We start from the raw sequence: 20492 nt of genomic DNA on the forward strand, positions 1-20492 counted from the left end.
AGAAAGTCAAGTAATGTTACAAAATTAGAAGAGAGCCAACTTCATCTCTCTCTAACTTTCTGCAGAATAATAATGAAGAGAACTTCCAAAAGGGCTCATTGCCAGTCCTGTAAAGATGAGATCATTGTGCAATGTCAAATCATTTTTGTCAGCTAGACAGCCAAAGATTAGGACTAATTAAAACTGCAAATTGAGTGCAGTCAGCATTTCAATCACACTTTCCTTTCAAATTTTGCTCATGTCCAATAAAATCGTTCTTCAAGATGCCAAATGAAGATAAATGTGTTCTATACCTTGAAAATCCAGCAATGGAATATTGTAAGTATTTCTGGTGCAGAGTCTTGACACATAACCAGCAGAGAAGACAATGGTCTTTTCATAGGTTTGGGGAATTGGCAATCAAATTTTTATTTATTTATAGCTTTTTTAATTTTTTTGGCGGAGTAGGGAAGCTTTTAGATGTGAAACATTATTAACAGCAGTTTTTTTTTTTTTTTTTTTTACTATTTTTGCTTATGCTGTAATCTGCTTATCAAATTACATCAAGCGGGAAATTGTAAAATAGTGTTTGTATAATGACACTGAGAATATCAGTGCAATCACTGAGATTAGATTCTCTAAACATGTGTGCTGAGTGAGCAGACGAGACTGATGGCGGTGCTGAGGGGGAGGACTGGGGATGAACAGCAGGAAAGCAGACAGGCGGAGTGGGAGGGGGGTCAGGTGGCATGACTTTTTACTCCACGGCACGCTGACCTTGACAATTGAGCCACAGCCACGACTTGGATGGCACCCTCTGACTCCTCTCACTCTCTCTCTCTCTCTCTCTGTGCTTCTCTGTATATTTCTTTTTCTCACTGTATCTCTTCTTCTCATTTTCTATCTCCCTTTTGCCATCCTTACTTCTACTGCTGCTTGGTCATTGCGAGTATAGTCTGCTGGCTGCGGGAGCCAAAATGCACCACCACCTCACTGCTGCAGCTCACCCCCCTCTTACCTCACGTCTGCTCTTTTTCCAGACAAGCGGGTTTAAAAAGTCAACTGCGTATTGAGCCGTCTAGACTGAAGCCGGTCAGCAACCAAACCTCCCCACCCCCAACTCCCCTTCCCAACCCCCGACTTGTGAGTTGCTGGCTACAGTGGAAAAACGAATGAGAAGCAGGTGACCTTGCTGAGCTCTGTCCCAAGTGCAAAATGGTTGTATGGCCACATTATGTAAACACATTGACCACAAAAAAACAATGTAGCAAAACACAGTGTTAAGTTGTCCTGGATGTCATGGCAACATATAAGAGGTTTTCATTAGAATATTCTCTAATATAACGAGTCTCAATTGCTATAGTCATATCTAATGCATAATTTGTTTTTCTCATTAACTTCTCCTAAAGTACACAAAAATTATGTTATTATGTTTTGACACTTTTACAAAAAAATCTGCTGGCCTTTTTAAATGATGGCCCTCTCTGTTCAAATAAATCAAGTAAAAGCTGCAGTGCCAGTGTGAGCTTCTCACTCTCACGCCTGTTAACTTGTTCAGTGCTTACTTTAACAATTTCAAACTACCGGTTTTGTGTTTTTTTTCCTTTGTGCTGATTTCCTTGCATGCTGATGCACGCATTTTATTTTAGACTGTGCAAACAAATAATATGTTCAGTAAAACCTCCAGCATGATCAGCTGACATAAATCAGATGTAGGTGGAGCATTCCACAGCGTGACTGGCACTGAGAAAAACGCCAGATTACTCTTGTTGTAATCTTGTTTTCAGAACTGTAGATGCTGAAAAGTAGTACTGTACATAATGAAAATGAAACACTAGAGGTTGTCTATGCACTTAATGAAGCAATTTATTCTACTGAGATGCTTTTGAAAAATCCAGATCAGTGCAGTTTGTGTGTTTTGTCAGTTGATGAGGTGTACTGTATTGCACCCTGAAGTGTGACATTCCATGTAAAGCAGCATGTGATAGCGTTTTAAGAGGCGTCTCCAGCCCGCCAGTGGCTGCGCCATGTGCACATCCATGACTCTGTTACAGCACACGATTAATGGGGCGCCGGTGGTGTCGTGGGCAGAGTGCATGCCCCATAAAAAGGAGGCTACAAGGTCCTTATCGGTGATAGTGGTTCAGTCCCAGCTGGTGTCATTTGCCTTGTGTCATTCTCCACTCACTCTCTCTCTCGCCCATTTCCTGTCACTCTTCACGCTTTCCTATCAAATAAGGCCAGAAAAAATCCCCAAAATACAGAATTGATGGCCTGATTTCACAGCATTACAGTCCATTTATCTTGAAATGTCAGAGTTTACCTTTAAATCTTGGATTACACTCCACACCATTGTTTGATTTAATCACTTCACAGTGTAACTTCATTTTGCAATTGTTTAACTAATGCAGACTCGCAAATCTAGTCAAATTTCCAGTTATTGACTAGCTGTGTCATCACTGGCATTATCCTGATGTTATAGTGTTTCTAGTTAGCCCGAAGTTAATAGGGATCTTTTAACAAATCTTACATAATCAGTCTCCCACCACACAAAGTCTGTGATCTCTGTGGAACACTTACTGTTTCTTAACAAGCAGGACAAAAGAAAATTGCCTGCAACAATTCTCCATTTTGCATGTGGAACATGTGCTATTTTATCCTCTTACAACATGTTGAATAAAAAGAACTAGTCAGATGGTTGTCACTCCTGCTGATGATGACCAGAAAGTGCTTGCAGGAAGAAGTCATTGCGGATGACTGAGAAAAATTTATAATCATAATTCCATACAAACTTTCTCAGTGACCTTGCTGTCAAACTGCACTTCTTGGGAGGTTGTTTTGAGTCCAGATGTTTTAGCATGTAAGTGTATCTAACTCTTTCATAAATGGCAAGACACTATTAGATGTACTGTAGCATAGATTTCCAAGCACCTATTAAACCTCTGTTCGCATGCCTGGTGTGTGTGATTACACAAGGAATGGCTGCAGACCCTCAGTGCAAGGAGAAGTCCCACAAACATGTACCCAGTGCTTCATCCCTCTCACCTTGAGAGGTGTGGGTTGGAAAACCAGTCAAGCAGCATGTACCCTCTAGAGAATGTGTGCTAGAGCTCACAGGCAGAATATGTGAAGCTACTCAGAAATTTCTCATTTCTTTGATGGTTTATCTCTCTCACATCTTTGTCCGTCCCGCTAGTGCAGCCCTCCCACCCACCTTCATCTCTGCTTTCTTTCCCTTTCCCACCCATACAGCCTTTCTCATCCTGTCATCCCTGGGCTGGTGGTCCGTCCCTTTGGGAGGTTAAGGGGCACCGTGGGTGAGAGGGCAGTCGGCAGGTTGTGCGGGCACCGTGCTCGTCTTTTCCCACAGCCCACGTCAGATTATGCTGAACCCTGACCCCAATGGGTCCTCACTCTCAAAATCAGTGTGGAACGCAATTCAGCCAGCCAGACCCTATTGAGGGCCTGACTTTCCATTGGAGGAGAAAAGAATCCCCCCGATCCCAATTGTAGTCAGTGCCCTCCCTTTGTCTGCTGGTCAAGCAGGGTCGGACGACTGGCCGCCACTAGCCAGGACAAGACTTCCGAAAAGCCTATTCAGCATGTGATTTGACCCCCAGGTTCCATTGCTGACTCACAGGGATCAAACGCTGGGAATCTCTGGGGGTTTTCTGCCACAGAGTTTTTCATCCATTGAAAGTTACCCCTTTGACAAAACTCATAATGAAGAATGTTTTTTGTTTTTTGTTTTTTTTTTTTTTCCTCTAAGTTTACTTGATGGAATGAAAATGTTTTACAAAAGTTTGATTCAAGCCCTTTAGAGTTGATCGGGGGGATTTCTTTCTCAATCTCCTCAGTTCGCTGCTGTTTATGGTCATTATTCAGTTTATGCATAATTAGCTGAAAATGAAAGATCACATGGGAAATTTTTCATCCTTGACAGTTGTGTTATGAAAATGTTTCTTAGTCCCGTAGCTGAGGCAGCTGTTGCTTTGCCTGGGCCACAACATTGGCTGTACTCTCATGATTTCCTGGTAATGATTTAAACCAGTCAGAAGCAGTTTTGTAACAAAGGGAACTAATAGTGCATAAAAACAAACATTTCCTAAAGCACATCAAATCTTATTTTTGATACTTTGATACAGGAAGCACTGCAACTATTCATATGCAGTACACAAATAAACCACTGATTTTTAGATTTAACACACTTCACTCATTTGTAGAGTGATTTTGTAACTTCAATTAAAATTGTAGAAGCAGTTGCCTGTATAGTATCTTCTGTGTTTTGACTAAAAAAGCCATTTCATTAATCTTTCCATCTACTGTGAGAAACCTCAATGTGAGAAATTTCAGAACCCAAACACACTAAGAAGTAATATGAAGATGTGGTTGTGATAAACAGGCGAAGGTATGCAAGGCAGGAAAGACAGGGAAACCTAGGAACCTTGAATTTAAAATATGCTGGTCCCATGGCATAGGAGTGTGTGTGTGTATTTATCAGTGTGAGAGGGTGACTGTGTGTTAGTATGTGTGCAGACTCTAACTTGACGTATGGCTTAAATCTTTTGCAGAGGGGGAGCGCTTTGACTGTAATGCCGCGTGCTGTGTGCTAAAACCGGGGCCGACTACAGCTTTCAAGCTGGTCAACTGTCAGGACTGGAGCGTGAAAGGGGGGCCTCAGAGTGAAAGGGGTGGAGGGTCCCACTAGGGGGGTCTTGGAGGAGGAGGGGTGGATTGTGACGGACCTCCTGGGCTTGGAGGGCCCTCTGTGTGGGCTGCTTCGGCAAAGCGGCTCTCTTCACAAGAAGACGAGAGAGGGCGGTTTCAAGAAAAGATGCTGGCACATTGGCCTCGGCAGCAGGGAGCATGGGCAAGGTGCCAGCTCACCCACTCAAGTCCCACAGACCAGATGTTCTTGGTCAAGGAGCTCTTGGCCTTTGATAAATTGAGTTACTGTAAATCTGTAATAGAGCAAATCAAACATGGATTCCCCACCTCCCCAAATTATATTCATATCCACACCAAGCTGCTGACCTTCAGGTCGCTGATCTCTTTCGGGGGCCTAAACCGAAGAGAATTGTATTTTGACATGCTATTGTGTATCAGAAGTAGAAATGGCACTGAGATTAACAATTGTCCTTACTCATCAAGCAAATTTGCTCATCGTTCGTTTTATGTGCCCAGTTCTGACATCAACGCATCCAATATAGTTGAAACGCTGATCACAATAATGAGAGGGATGTCTGTCAAAAAAAGGAAAATAATAATAATTAACGTACTTTGCATATGTTTGAAAACATGTTCTGCAAATACAGACTGCATCTGCTGCTGTCACTAGAAGGCCTGAGACATGCGTTTACCCAAGTAAACCAGTGTGCTTAGAAGTCATTTGATCTGCTGCAAGAAAAATGTAAATAAATACCTTAGCTTGTAAGAAAAAAGCAAAAGAAGATCAACCTGCTCATTTTTGAAATGGTTATCTTGTCAGGTGCATCTTTAAGACATATTTCCAGAGTTGCTGCTTATATGGAAAGGACATTATCACCATATACGCTTTTAAGTGCAATAGCGTTGTTCCAAGGAGCACACTGAGGGGTTGGCAAGGATGTCCCCTGTGCAGCCTTACTTAGATTTACAGCGCCTCTGAGGATGGCTCTGATCTGGCAATGGTCAGATGGCTTTGAAGAAGATTCTACCACAAGTGAATCACTTTGAACCTGCACTGAGCTGAGCCTTGGGGAGACCTATAGTCCCACAAGAGTGTAACAGGAAAGTAAATCTAAATGCAGCTCACTTTTTGCACTTTGACATGGGGACTTAAGTCTTAATTTGTTGCCTGCTAAATCCCCTGGTCCAACAGTTCTGCAGCTATGGCTTGGTTCCAGGGTGGCCTCAATGCTTTTATGTGCTTGCTAAGCCTGGAACATTTCCATAGCCAAGGAAAGGACTAAACTGAAAGTCTATGGGTCTTTGCACTCTGGCATGGACCCACAAACCACCGCAATTATGTAATTGTTGCAAGTGCTGCAATTTCAAAATTTGAAAACATTGAGGTCTTGAAGTTTTCTAGTTGTACCTCTCTTGACTGATGATTGGCTTCTTAATGTTTGCTACCCCTAAGATGATTGCATCCTCCTCTGCATCCGTCAAAAAAGTAACCACGGCCAGAAAACCAGTGCATTTTTAAAGATATTAGACTATAGGAAGCCAGATGAAAACAATTGGACAATGGTAACATGCTGACATGGTGAGACTTTTAAAGACAGCATGCTTTTCCTGCTTTCTCCAGTGTACTTGCTGTAGATTTGTCCACAGCTCCCACTACAATCTTGGAGCACCATTATGAAGTTGTAATGATGCACTTTGGAAACAAAGGTGCTAGTGTCATGTGTCTCATCCAGAGCTAATACTTTCGCTTAACAGGCAATAAGGTTGTTATCTACCTACAATAATCCCCTCAGATGCAGATGCTCTACTGCCCAAGCTGTTTTTTAAATAGGCTTTAGGTTTTGCTTATTGGCCAGTTGGCTGTTTAATTTGACACCTCCCACAGTTTTTTGATGCATTGTTTGTTTTTTCACAAGCTTCCCAAGTGTTCCCCTCTTGGGGACCTCTATGCTTTTTCATGTCTTTAAGGCTCTTTAGGTAAGCCGGAAAAGCAAACAGAGACATATCTATTATATGGTAAGTGGATCTCACATTACTCTCCCATTTCAATGCTGTCGCCAGTGTGGGCCACTTTTCAAGTGACTGATATCTTCACAGAGGCCTACATGTCAAGGGATAGTGTAATTGATTGTCTTGGATATTTGAGTATGCCACTTTCCCTTGTGAAGAGACCCCCTAATGCTTCCTTATTCAGTAATTTTGCTTCCTCTTGATTTGAGGTTTTGACACAACAGTGAGGCAGTGTAGACATGTGGTTGTCGTACAGAATGAAACTGGGATAATGGAGGCTGTATCTTCTGTTTTTTGAGGCACAGTTATTTCAAAGCCAAAACAATATTGAATCCCCTTCTAAAATACCGAAATATATACAGTGAGGACTAAAAGTCTGAGACCAATCTCTCATTCACTTGACTTTTGGACCCCTTTTGTCCGCATTCTTCTTCCTTCTTCATAGGTCACTTTATGCACACATGCTTTCAATCTAAATGAAAAGCTCAAGGCTGAAATCATTACTTCTCCAATGAGTTTATTGAGTAAAGCTCCCCTTGCTCCACTGAGAAATGTTGATCGTTGCCTGCAGGAAAGCACTGTTTGAAGGATAACTTATCTGTTCAAGCAGTTCTTTTTATCAGCGTCTCTTTATGTTTTGGCTTTTTGAAACATAGCTAAAAGGCAAAATCCTCTCAAGTGAACATTTCCTGTTCTTCTTTTTATGATCTTATTACTTAAACAGGAAGAGATTAATAGCATTATTTGATATCATTGAATTTAGTTTTGATATTATTCTCAGATCTTTGGCACCTAAGGCAGCTCAAAGAGCCAGACTTGACCCAAAAAAAATTGCCCTAGATGAGAAATTGAGAGTTGACAGCAGTCATTTTACTTACGATACTGATCTGCTATAGGAGTCCATCCAGCAAATCTGCATCTGTTACATCTGGCTTTGCTGTTAACCTCTGCAAGAACGCTAAAACTGACTCTAGACTTCCCAAATATGTGTGCATAACTCAAGACCGTTGATCCATAGCAATCATTTTATCAAAAAGATCCTGAACATGGCACGTTAGCTGAGTGTACTCTGTTCTCTTGGACCACTGCCATGGCACACGAGAAAGGCACGTAACCTGAATTATTCAGCACAAGCATCAGAAACCAGCAGATAAACTAATGAGAATTATTTTATGAAAAATTAAATCCCCCTCCCAACAATACAGCAATGGTGAATCATATTAGGATGCCAGTTTATTTATTTTGAAGCCTTTTTGGGGGGGTGGGGAATGTGCTTGGAACAGTTGGCAAAACCAAAAATAAAATAAAAAAAATTGACAGCCATAATAGCTAAAGAGTATACAATGTGCATGCTCAGCAGGAAGAAGCAGGTAGAGAATGGTTACTGTTGTTTTGTCATCTGCACCATCTGTACAAAGGCAGCCTTGTTTTTCCTTTTCTGTATTGGTTGTGCAAGGACAAGCATTAAACATTTAATCTTAAATTTAGGCCACTGGACACACTGGATTTAACTGCCTACATGTGAATGAGTATGAGTGAGTTTGCATGATTTTGTGAGACTAAAAACACGATATATAGAAAATCCTGGGGTATAATGAACCTCTAATTATGAGCTTAATGTTGTAAAAGGTTGAGGGGAAAAATTTAAAATTAGGAACATTTTTATTGTTATTGTTCATACTTCAACTTAGATTGTAAAAGGATCAAGATTCATTTCTGATTTAGTTTTTCAATACAGGTAACGCCTAAGAAGAATTTGAGCACAAAAACCATTTGCCTTCTAGTTGAATACTCAAAGTTATTTTTAAACTGAACACTACTGCGCAAGAGAGGATATAAATGTGTCGAAGGATGTTCTCACATATATTCTCAGCAGCCAACATCATGCACCTCGACGACTGGAACTTGGCTCATGGCTCTTTCTCTTCCTTCTAGTGTCAGTAGTAGTGTTTTTGTTTTGTTTTTTTTGCTCATCTCCCTCCCTGGTGTGTTTCGTTGGTCAGGAGTGCAGAGTAGGGCTTCTGGTGGCAGGAGACAGCCACCAAAGCTGTTTTCCTTCTGCCAGGATATCCTCTTGACTTGACACGATGCCAACGGTGACCATCACAGTAATCTGGCATAAATCAGGAAGCAGCTGGGTGCATGTGCCATGCATGCCCATCGGCTCTCTTAAGGAGCCTGAAGTAGTGCCAGGGTCTCAGCTTAAGCTTAACTGTGTAGCCACTCCTTGCAGACATTGTGTCACAAATTGTCATGTTTTTAATGAAAAGACATTTGCTCTCCACAACAATTTCTGAATTGGCTTTTTATTGACCACCATATGAAATGTTAGACAAAAATGAAACTCTGTCGGAAGTAGAATTAGAACATGGGCAAGTCTCTTCTCAATAAGATATTTTTGGATTACCATATTTTCACCACTACATAACCCATCCAACTGAACCTAACAAACACATGCATCTGTTTCATACTGCCTGCATCACATAGTTTGACATCGAGAATGAAGTGACAAGCCATTTGTGTCGCCATTAAAAATGATGTTGCTGTTATGCCAGCTGTCCCTGCACTTGACCTTGTAGCAGACATTATTTGTCAGTAGTGTTATCTTAAAACCCTTGCAAAATTTTTTCATCTTCGAATGTGAAAACAGACTCCAATGTTTTATAGTCCACATTTTCAATTCAAGCTCCTCCAAAGAAAAGGGATTGACTCTTTTGTTTTGTACTTATAAACCATTTCTGCCTAAAAGTTGGCCTACATGTATGAGCATATTCCATTTGGCTTGTCTACGACTTTAAACACACAATGTGCTACAAGTTCTCAGTCCTTGCACTGTCCACTCTGCACAACTGGTTGGACTCAGAAGTCACTTTAATTATTCAGGCTGGTTGCCAAAGAGTTCTGCTTTCCTGAGTTTTATGGCTCTCCCTACAACGATTTTACCCCAGTGGCTAACATGGCTGGATTCCAGCAGCAGAAATACAGTTGACACAGACACAGGTGATTAAAGATTTTTGACACCCTTATGCATGTATAAGCTGCTTTCTCCCATGCACGAGGCGAGGCCCCTGCTCTGTATGACCTAGAAGAAGCTAGACTGAATGACCCAGTGGTCATCCCAGGAGCCATCTGGCAGCCCACGTCTTGTGTGGCTTACCCTTCCCAGTGCCTCACGCAATTCCTTAAGCAAGCATAAGTGTACTTAGGAGGACTTAATCTCAGAGAAACTGGTTTGGGCCACAGTGTTGACTGCCAATGTGGATGCACCCGACTGTTAAGTCATGGGGTTCCTCCAGTCATGTAACACTGAGACACTGTTATTGGCGACACAACCTATCCACCTGTTGTGTAATTAAAATCTCTGGATTTATTGTGGCCTGTCAGTGAAATGTGGTTGCTTCGTACTAACTAGGTATTAAGAATATGGGGGATTCTTTAGTATCTCAGACTGCTTGCGTTATTAAGGGTGCACAGCTGTAAAGCTGCACTGAATGCTTAATAAGGCATCTGGTGTTATTGGTAAGATCAGTTGTCAGTTGCTACTAAGGCAGGCATTTGCTGTACTGTGAGATGCCCCTGGGTGTGTTCTGTTGGTCTGTGAGGCAAGGAGGGGAAGTGAGAGAAGCTTGAGCCTGTCTGCACTTGCGCAGAGGTCACTGCTGGCCTTTTGACTGTCTGCCAGTGCAGGGGCCAAAGTCTTCCAGAAGAGGGCCTTGGCTACAGGCAGGCAAGTGAGCCAGCCAGCCAGCCAGACAGGCAGCCAGCCGCATCGTCTGCAGTCTGAGTCTGGGGCTACAGGCTGGACTAGGGCAGCTCAAGTTACCCAGACAGATTTGTTAACACTGTTTGGGTCCGCTCGGCTTTCTAGCCAGCCTTCTGAGCCAAACGCGGCTGAGGTGACTTAATCTGTCATTAAACTCACATTACACCCGGACATAGACTCGGCTCAGGGGGGCAGAGACAGCGCTCACTCTCCCACTCACTGGCATGGCTGGCTGGATTTGAGCAGACACAAAGAATACCCCTCCACCTCCCTCCCTCCCTCTGCCTCCTCCTCATCCCCATCCTCCTCATGCCACACACCATGGCACAGCTAGACAGCCCAGCACAGTCTAGACAAAAGCAATTTCACTTGAAGTTGAAGTCATTTGACTGTGTGACGGGCACCTGTGTGGATTTGTTGTGGTTCACAGGGTGCCCAAATCTATTTGTCTTCTTGTGTTCTTTGAGAATATTCAGGTTATATCCCTGCTATTTTGAACTCAAGAATCAATCATCGGTCTGTTTTATATTTGAAGAAACATGTTGACAAACTAGCTGATGTTAAGCAGATTCAAATCCTGACATCTTCAGTATTTCATAGGTTTTCACAGTGTTTATATTTTTGAAGTAAATGTGAAATGACTGGTTTTTGTCCTCTAACAAACACACACAATGAACACCAGATTACAATAACACAAACAAGAAAAAAATCGTTGTGGGAATTAACTTTGGACACCTTCGTGTTCATTAACTTCATGTTGAACGAGGAAAAAATCCTGTTGATTTTAATGTTTTTCTTTTCTTTTCATGGGACTTTGGAAAACTAACAGTGATAGACAAAGCTTTACGACCTCAGATATGTCGGCGTGTGAATATCATCAGTGATATTGATGGTATTTCAATATTTTTTCTCAGGTCTGCTGACAGAACGCATTTCATTCCTGTCAGACAAACAGCAACGGCTGAACTTTTTCACATCGAGCGAACAAAATTACTTCAATTACTTTCAGCTAAAAATTTCAGAAAGCTTAACAACCTGCAGTACCTTCATTGGAGGTCTAAGACATTGTTTCTCCATGTTGAGATTTGTTTTTACGTAACAGCTGGTTCTGGTTCTCCCCCCGACCTCACTGCACCCCCACTGTCACAAGCTGCCAAAAGCCAACATATGAACTTTATAATCAACTGTTACAAAGAACAGTGCCAAGCCAATAAGCCCCATATTTTTCAGATAAAAAAAAATCATTTTGTTTCTTGTACTCCATTTTAATTCAGTAAGTTTGGTTTCAGTTGGTGAAAATCTGTCTGGACCGTTTCATGACTTCTCCTTTATGAACTTGTGATTGATTATATGAAGTAAATGCATTCTGAATGGAAATCTACTTGACGTTGCTGGAGATGATACACAGGGGTCTTCATTTACTTTTTAATTTTCTTGGCCAAAAAAAAGTGCAAAGAGATCAACCTGTGCAGTCGATCTGCTGTAGCTCACAGTTTGAGACTAATGTTCCTTTTCTTTTCAAGAAGTCACACTCAGGAACAGATGAAAATGTTTTTGGTGATAATACAACGGCTGGTTTTTAAATGACTCCTTGTCAATGTCTTGCCAACAGTTGTTTCTACTTCAATTTTAAATGATTATTACTGAAAATTTTGAGTGGCCTCATGTCTGTTTTTGCTGGCAGGTCAAGAAGTACTTTGAGCTGGAGCCACTGGCACGGGGGAAACGCTGGATCTTGGAGGGCAGCACCACTGACAACATGGAGGCAGTGAAGGAGAGCTTTGGTCAATTTATCAGCCTGCTGGAGGACAAAGACACAGAGCCTGCAAGGATATGATGCTAACACTGCTAATGCAGAGACATTAGTGGCTGACAGCAAGGAAACACCACATCCTGCTGGTGCCCATGTTCACACACCCATGCACAGACACAAAACATGTACAGATCAGTAAAATACAGCAGATGTTGGCCTCTCTCTCTCTGAGATGTGTATTGTATCGTATCCTTCACTGTGGTCTCATTTTTCAAATTGGAAGAGTGTGCACAAGCGTCAGTCCACCACAGTCCGAGAAAGGGGAGCTGCCATTAAACCCGCCTGATGTAAACGTTAATCATGAAAAATCATTGAACTTTTCCAAAAATGGAAATCTTGTTTACTACTGTCTGTGCCATTGTGATTAAACCAGTGGCATTTGGGATGTATGGCATTCTTTAGTCATCATTGAATACTAATGCACATATTTGCTCACTCTGTCTCACACACACACACACACACACACACACACACACAAGTGGAGCCCAGGTTGTCTGTAGATATGTTTAACATCTCCACTAATTACTTTTACAGGATGTTTGGGTGGGCGAGGCTGATATCCTTCTCTTACGGAGAGGTACTGTTGGGCTGCCAAGTGTGCGTCTCCTTTTGACTCGCTAACAACAAATGCTGTTGTGTGGTTGGAGTACATAGTCCAAAGCCTTGTGTTATGTACAATAGTTACATATCGGTGTGTCCCACCGTGTCTGAATATCTAATCTGAATAGTTTAGTCTGAGTATCTCATGGAGTATTATGTACTTGCAGACAAGCTAATCGCTGTGTACCCTCCTGTGCCGCCATACACTACTTATCATGGGGCTAAGTGCTAGGTGACTTCATGGAGATGTTAATCCATTTGGAGAAAGTGAAAGTTCAAATGCTTTTTATAAATGTGCAACTTAGGATATATTTTATAGCTCTGTATGCTAACCGTGTAGAGCTGCGTTCAGATTTTTTATATATCATACCACACTTATGAATTCTTTAAAATCAAAGACTAAAATTAAACAAAACAAAACAAAAAACAACAACAACAAAACAGTGATTATTGACTGGGTTGGGAATAGCCACAAGGTAGAGAAATCCGATGGTTTTATTTTCATCTCAATGTTTAGTAGGTATAATATTTGTTTGCTGTCGTTTTGTTTTGGTTTTTTTTTTTACTTTTTGAATTTGACATGATGCCTCTAAACACTTGCTACGACTCCAGCCTCCCATCAGGGTGGAATACAAACTCTATCAATCAGCCACAGCAACAGCTGCATCTGACAAGTCCCTGTCCGACACCCTAATGCCTTCCAACTGTCTGTGAAGACCCCTCCCAGTGACTGTTTATCGTGGGCCCCCACTGCACCTCATCCCAACCAACACTGCCCCTCCACTCCAGCGTCGCTCCCTGTTCCCATTACTGCTCAGTGGGATTTTTTTTTAATTTTTTATCCCAAGTGCCACCTTTCAGCCCAGTTGGACTCCAAACATCTGAAATGAGTCGTATTCTTGTGCCACAGGTGTGTGGTTGTTCTCCTGGATGCGCTGAAGTAATGGATAAAGTTCACAGCTCTTTTCGTGTGCTTGACATTTTTGTTGTTGTTCAGTATTTTGTTGGATTTTTCCAAATTGAATCACTCTTCCTACTGGACATGAGGTCTGGTTGTCTTCACAGTCCATGTGAGTCAGTGTGTTTGGTTGCTTGAATATGAAATAAATCATTTGGAAGAAGGAATTATACCAATGCCAGACTTGGCGTGTCCTCTGCTGACACCAAGGTTTAAAAACATTCACCGCAGTCTTTTTTTGGGGGGTAGGGGGTTGTTTTGTTTTGTTTTGTTTTCCAAATCACATGGTTTTTCTGAATTGGCAATTAAAGTTTTGAAAAGTTAAGATATTGTCTACTTATTTACATCTTGATTACTTTTGTTTATTAAAATCTTGTGAACTGTTTATCACATCTTTGAGTGATGCTTTGAATGGCATGCTGTCTATTTCTTGTTAAGATGTAATGGAGTTTTTTGTAGTCTAAGATGTATTTTGTATTGACAGTTTACTGAGAGCTGGCTGAAAAGTCTTTGTCATGTTTTATCTGATTGTAAAAGCAGAAATTCATTCAGACCAGCTATAAATTTAGATGCTTGAACTTAGGTCTGTTTTAAGTAAACATTCACATCGTGTAATATCCACTCTTCATGTATCTGAATGGGATGTGTGATACGTTGAATGTTCTTCACAATACCTCTGATTTGTGATTTAAGGTGGAAATTTGAGATGGCAGCAAATGATCAGGGGAAGCACAGAAGAAGCGATGAAGGTTGAGCCGAAGTGAAACAACAACCCAAAAAAAACCCAAAAAACACTCAAAGTCAAAGTGAAGTAGCTAAAGAAAGTTCTGAGTGGAAAGTTAACCGAGTGAGACAGGAGTTCTTGATAAATATACTCCACTCTCTGCTACCTCTGCCTCCCCTTTTCTTCCCTTTTGCCCTTCTTCCCTCTCTTTCAAATTAACCGTGTGGCTTTAATACAATGTGTGTCATGCAGGTTGCCCAGGCGACTCTTTGATCCTGTTTTCCAGTCTCTGCCTCTGGGGCAGACGTGCTTCTCTTCAGTCTGCTGCACACCAGCTCTGGAAGCTGCTGCAGCCCTGAGACAAACCATGGGCTGCTGCGCTCGTCTCACTCCCCTCTTTTTCTTCCTGTCGCTCTCACTTTCTCTCTCTGTTTTCTATCTCTCTCTCCTTACTGTTTCTTTTTTTTTTCCCCCCCTCCCGGGTTCTCTCCATTTCTCTGTCTCCCTCTTGCTCGCTCTGCTTCCCTTTGGTCACGCCAAAGCAGCCCTCCCTCGGCATGGGCATCCAGGGTGCCCTGGGGAAGGGAAGAGGCCAAAACCTTAGTCAAACAGCCCTCCTGGGAGGAAAAAGGGGGAGAGACAGGGGATCGCTTTTCTCTCGCCCCTCTTCCTCACCCTTTCTTTCTGTCTGTACTGTTGATTTTAATCCCCTGCAGAAGATGCAGCCGCTCCTCTCCTTCCACACTGAACCTTTACCTGCTCAACCCTGTGTCATTTCTGGTATTTTGCTTCAGTGTTCTGGGAGTTTTTTTCTTGCCTTGTCTTTGCTGGCAGCAGACCCAGTCCGCAAGTTATATTATTAATGTTGTGTATAATACACTCCAGACTTCTATAATCAGTCTGTGCTCACAGTTGCATTACCAAGCAACAGTATTGGAGATGTGTTTACTGTGATGGAAACAGTATCTCAAGAAAGTTTCTGGTCTGTACATGTTGATTTTTTTTTTTTTTTTTTCAACTCACTAAAATGAACGGTAATTAATGACTGCCTGGAAGGGAGGAAAAATACTAACAGAAATCCAACAAGAACCTGACAAGCTTAGTTGTTGGAAGTAATCTTAAGTCAAGGTGTGTCCCCTAACAAAGCGTTTAGAGTACGACCTGCAAAACTGAACTTTTGGTATAGTGCTAACCTGCCAGCCACAACCAATTATTGAGCGCTCCAAGGAACGGCTTCCAACGCAGTTTACTGTTGGCCTTCTTGGCTTTGATTTCCTGACATCAGGAGCGCTGCACTCACACCAGTGTTGATTGCCTCTGCATTACAACTTGGTTACACTCTGTTTAGTACACACACATTACAATTAATGAAGAGACAGTAAATCTTTAAAGTATGAAGTTGATTTAAACAGACTGCTCAATCTATCTCTTGAGGGCTGATTATAGACTGGAAGGAGCCAAGTGAGCTTTAAGAAAATATTTGCTGAAGCAGTAGATGTTTGAAATACACATTCGGCATTCTTGTAAGTGGATTTATAGAAAAAATGAAATGTTACAGGACTTATCTTGGGATGCTTTTCTAATCTGAACTAGTGAATTCAAACAGATGTTGTTCAGCTCTTCAGACTACAAATGAGTGAAATTGCTTTGGATAAAATTTTTTGATCACGGCTAAACACAAACTGGAATGAAATTATTTCATATGAGTGTAGTAATTCGAATTTTTGTGTTTGCATTGTCTTTGACTTTTTAGTTCGGAAGCATTACTGTAAACCAAATGTGTTGCTTTCTTCTTATTTTGGCGTGCACAATGCAGTGTTTCATTATTAGACCAACAGTGTGCCGGATCCATTATGAGAGCCCTTCAGAAGTACAAAGAAATCCAATCACATATAACAAAATGACCCCTATGAGCTTTGTGAAATGCAAATGCGTGACCTGACAGGGAACCTAACCTTCGTTTACAAGACAAACAAAAGCAGGCATGTTTTCTTAAACTTTGTAAAGAATGCCCATTTCTCTCTGTCTTCTCCCTTCTCCCATCCAGTGTGTGTGGCAGCGTTTCTGCTGATAAGACCCTGCTAGGAGGTGGAACAGATGTTGCCTTGATATCCATCTGGGCCTCGTACCCCTGCTCTGCCTCCCACAGCTGGTGCTCCACACAAGTCACCCCACATTCCCGGCCCCTCACAGCGAGAGGCTGTTTCCTCAAAAAAAGGAGAGAAAAAACTGCTCTCCTCAGGATCGTCGAGCAGTGACGCAGCACAGACATCAGTCTCCGTGCTGCTTTCACTCATCTTGCATGTGTGAATCTGAGCGCAAGACCAGGCAGTCACTGGATGGGATCCATGGGTTCATTCAAGGTGTTTCCTCTTTGTTTCAACACACACACACACACACACCCTGTTGAAAAACAAACACAAATGACAGAAATCTATCAATATGATATGAGCTAGTGAAGAAATGTTCATTGGACTAAATAATCACTTCCAGATATTTTAGACGATTGTTGCAGCACTTGAATTTTTTTTAACCACTGTCATCACACATATCTGGATTTATTTCAATTAACCAACACACTGACAGTTTTCTTTTTCCTGAGGATGTGAGAATTTCATATGATGCATTCATTTTGATTTAAAGCATTAACAGAGATTCTTCGCTGGCTGAAGCATTTTAGTATGACAGGTTAATGGCATTAATTTCAGATTTTATAAAAATCCATATGACCAGCTGATTATTCCAAATTGATATAAAATTAATTGTGTATACTCTCAGGGTTGTATGGCCATTATACTAATATTAAAATAATGATAATATGCTTATGGTGCAGGTATCAAAATAAATAAACCCTCTAAATTGCTTTACAATTTAGTAAGCCAAAGTGTTTGTTGCAAGATTTCCTCTCAACAAATCAAATTAAATTATTTTCTTTTTGTTTACTTTCATGTAAGTATTTAGTGGTAACTCACAGGTGTTTGGGCTTTGTTGTTGTTTTATCCATGTTGTGTTTCCAGATTTGCAGAAGAGCCTCAGAGCCGACCTCGCTCCTGTCACACATGTGATCCTGCAGGTTTGTGGTCAAGCAGCAAAACAAATGACTCCATCAAACCTGATAGAAAGTAAGTGAATAACAGCCCTGCCAAGCAGCAAAGGAACACACTTCGCAGCAACATGCCACCGACCTTTCAGTGTGATATAAACTTCATGAGAATATTAGATTAGTCTGGATATATTAATTGAATCAAAAGTGGAAATTGAGTATATTGGGCATCGAACCAGCGGTCATTTCCTTGCAATCAATCCTGTTTGGACAGCGAAGGCTTCATTCTCAGGAGTCCAGCGGGGCCGCTAACTCAGACTTTCTCATTGTCTCCTTGCATTCATTTCTGTTAAATGTAAGAATGTAGAAACCCTCACAATTCTTGTGATCTCTGCGTTCCTGCGACTTCATCCATGGTCTTAGATTTATGCACCAGGTTCTGCTGCCAACGATTCACAGCGGGTAAATCTGAGTGAATGTGAAACCCCATAGGTGACTGTGATCGGACTGTCTTTCTTTTTACCCGCTCTCTTTGTGCTTCAACATGTGAGCAACGAAAACAGAGTCATCTGTGAAGCACATTGAACTAACCCAATTGAAGAGTGCTTTACAAATCAAGTGTGATTGATTATTCCAAACGTGGGTGATCACAGACATAAATTTAAAATTTGCTTCATTTTTTTTTTATCCCTCCACAAATCTTTTCTAAACTTCAAAATCATACTCAAGTTGACTTAACAAAGTACTGGCAGAAAAATATACTTCACTAAGTAAAAGCACTCACTAGGCAGCCGGATGATGTATGATAGTTTTTATTGGATTATTTTTATGGGTTTAGTATTGTGGGTGTTGCTTTTTATGTTGCGGCTGGTTTAACTAACACTTAATATGGTTTTGGCTACATCAGTGTATAACAGCACATCATATTTAATGAGATAATATCTTTTACTTATCATTTGTATTGAAGAAATAATGCTGAGTATTTTTAACAAGTGAGAAGAGTGTTTCCCTCTGAGGTGAAATGGAAACAGTCAGGTACATTTACACCCCAAACCTGAAAACATTCCAACTTGCAGACGCTGTTCTCTCAGTGTGAGTTTGAGATTAGATAAAAAGAATCTCTTGTGGAGATTCTTCCATGGTCAGATATTAAAGGACTCAAAATGCTCAAACTTTTGTCCTCGAAAAATTGAGGAACCCATGTGGTGCAATTCTGCTCTGGCACTTTGGGGCCACCTAAATGCCTCTTGTTTTTTCTGTGTGTTTGAATGCCTCGTCTGTTGGGTGACTTCCGTGGGATTCCAGCAGGCTTGTCACTCAGATTGTTTGTCCTGGGGACGAGATCTGTGTGATTCCTGTTTCTCTTCCTCTTTCCTCGGCCCGAGTGCTGATGGAGGCCCGCATCCCAGGTGGCCCACACATCAAAACAAGAGGGATCGCAGCTCTTGGTTTTCAGACAAACATCACTCACTTTCTTTGTTGTCTGAGGGACAGGGGGCATGGCGGTTTATCTCCAGAGGATCTCCCCCGCTATCGCCTTGCACCAGTCCACCGCCCCATCTCCCAGGAGCCGCTAAAAGCAAATGTCAGTCACGGAGAAGGCGTAGCATTCTTTCAAAAGGTCAATTAGTGGTGGCCACTGAAGGATCTGTTGCATGTTTACATCAAAATACAGGGCAACTCTTCTTTTCAAGACCCTCCCGTCCAGTTACAGGTTTCTGTCAGTGGTGCATAACTAAACCACGGCAGTAATTTTGAAATGATCCTTCTCCATGTAAAATGCTTCTTTCACCATGCAGTGCACCAGCTTTTGAAGAGGGCAGCCTGCCTTCTGTAACCACATGCAGCCCAGTTTAGTCTACTGTGAATTATTTGACAAGGAGCTTGATTCACGATGCACCACATATGCACCCGTCTGCTCCCTCTGGCCATGTGAATGGGGCACAGTAGCAGCTTGACCCATCTGTGCAGGTGATTCCTGCTCGTCCCCTCCAGGCTTATAAGGAACACCATGTCGAGGGAACTTTTATGAGCGTGACCTTAACATGTCTGTCTGGAGTGGTCTGCAGTAGACTCAGCGCTCTGTTTACTGGAGTCCCCATCCCACTGACAGCTATCGGGCTTTTTGCTTTTTATTAGTTACTCTCTCTTGTCATAAGTCTTTGAAGACAAACAGACATGATGCTTTGACCATCCTGTTTTTGGATGTAGAAATTACTGTCATGTCTCTGAAAAGCAGGAATGAACAGTGAGGGCTCAGACAGATGAACATGTGCAGAGTGCAGCTGTGGTTTAAATGAAGTTGGTCAAACATTCACGTAGTGGAGATGCCAACTTTGAAACAGTTTCCTTTGAGGGGAATCTTACAAGTTTTGTCCGAAGTGCTATCCATTTCACACCAGCACTAGTGACGTGCACCTCATTCGCTCCCTTTATGAGCCTTGGCCTCTGATGACTCCTATAATCAGCTAGCAAAGTGAATGTTTCATGAGAAGCCACAGGTGATCAAACACTCACTAATCTGTAGTAAATATTTAATTGTGGTCTATAAATTTTGCTTTTTATATACTATGGTCTGTTTGGTGCACTGTGTGGCACTGAGCCAAATACTGTAGGTGGATTAGCTCATTGAATCCAAACAGTTTACAGGGAAAGCAGCTCCAGTGACGACACTATGTGGGCAGCTTGCAGCTCTCAAAATACAAACGTTCCGTGTGAAAGCAAAAAAGGAGAAAAAAGTGAGTTTTTCACAGGGACAATCTAGTAAACATGGTCGCTGTGCAGAGAGAGGACACCTGTGTTTGACCAAAGTTTTGGCACGAAGCAGTTTAATCACTACCGGAACCATATTTGGTTGAGTGTAAAATGAAAGTTGCCCTTAAAGTGATGACGAAACGCTCCCTGACTCACACGGGGAACTGCAAAGTCGGTCAC

General features: G+C 41.8%; 1 protein-coding gene across 3 annotated transcripts in view; it reads left to right on the forward strand.

Moving 5' to 3' along the window:
- Window positions 1-14176, forward strand: part of LOC115048813 (ADP-ribosylation factor-like protein 15) — an 86380-nt gene extending 72204 nt beyond the window's left edge. For all 3 annotated transcript variants that reach the window (XM_029510587.1, XM_029510586.1, XM_029510585.1), the window contains exon 5: window positions 12105-14176. In XM_029510587.1, the coding sequence (XP_029366447.1) occupies window positions 12105-12257 (153 nt within the window). In that variant the 3' untranslated portion in view covers window positions 12258-14176. The remainder of the gene's footprint in view (window positions 1-12104) is intronic.
- Window positions 14177-20492: the final 6316 nt, after the last annotated feature.

Source organism: Echeneis naucrates, chromosome 9 (genome assembly GCF_900963305.1).
Source record: "Echeneis naucrates chromosome 9, fEcheNa1.1, whole genome shotgun sequence".
Taxonomy (NCBI): domain Eukaryota; kingdom Metazoa; phylum Chordata; class Actinopteri; order Carangiformes; family Echeneidae; genus Echeneis; species Echeneis naucrates.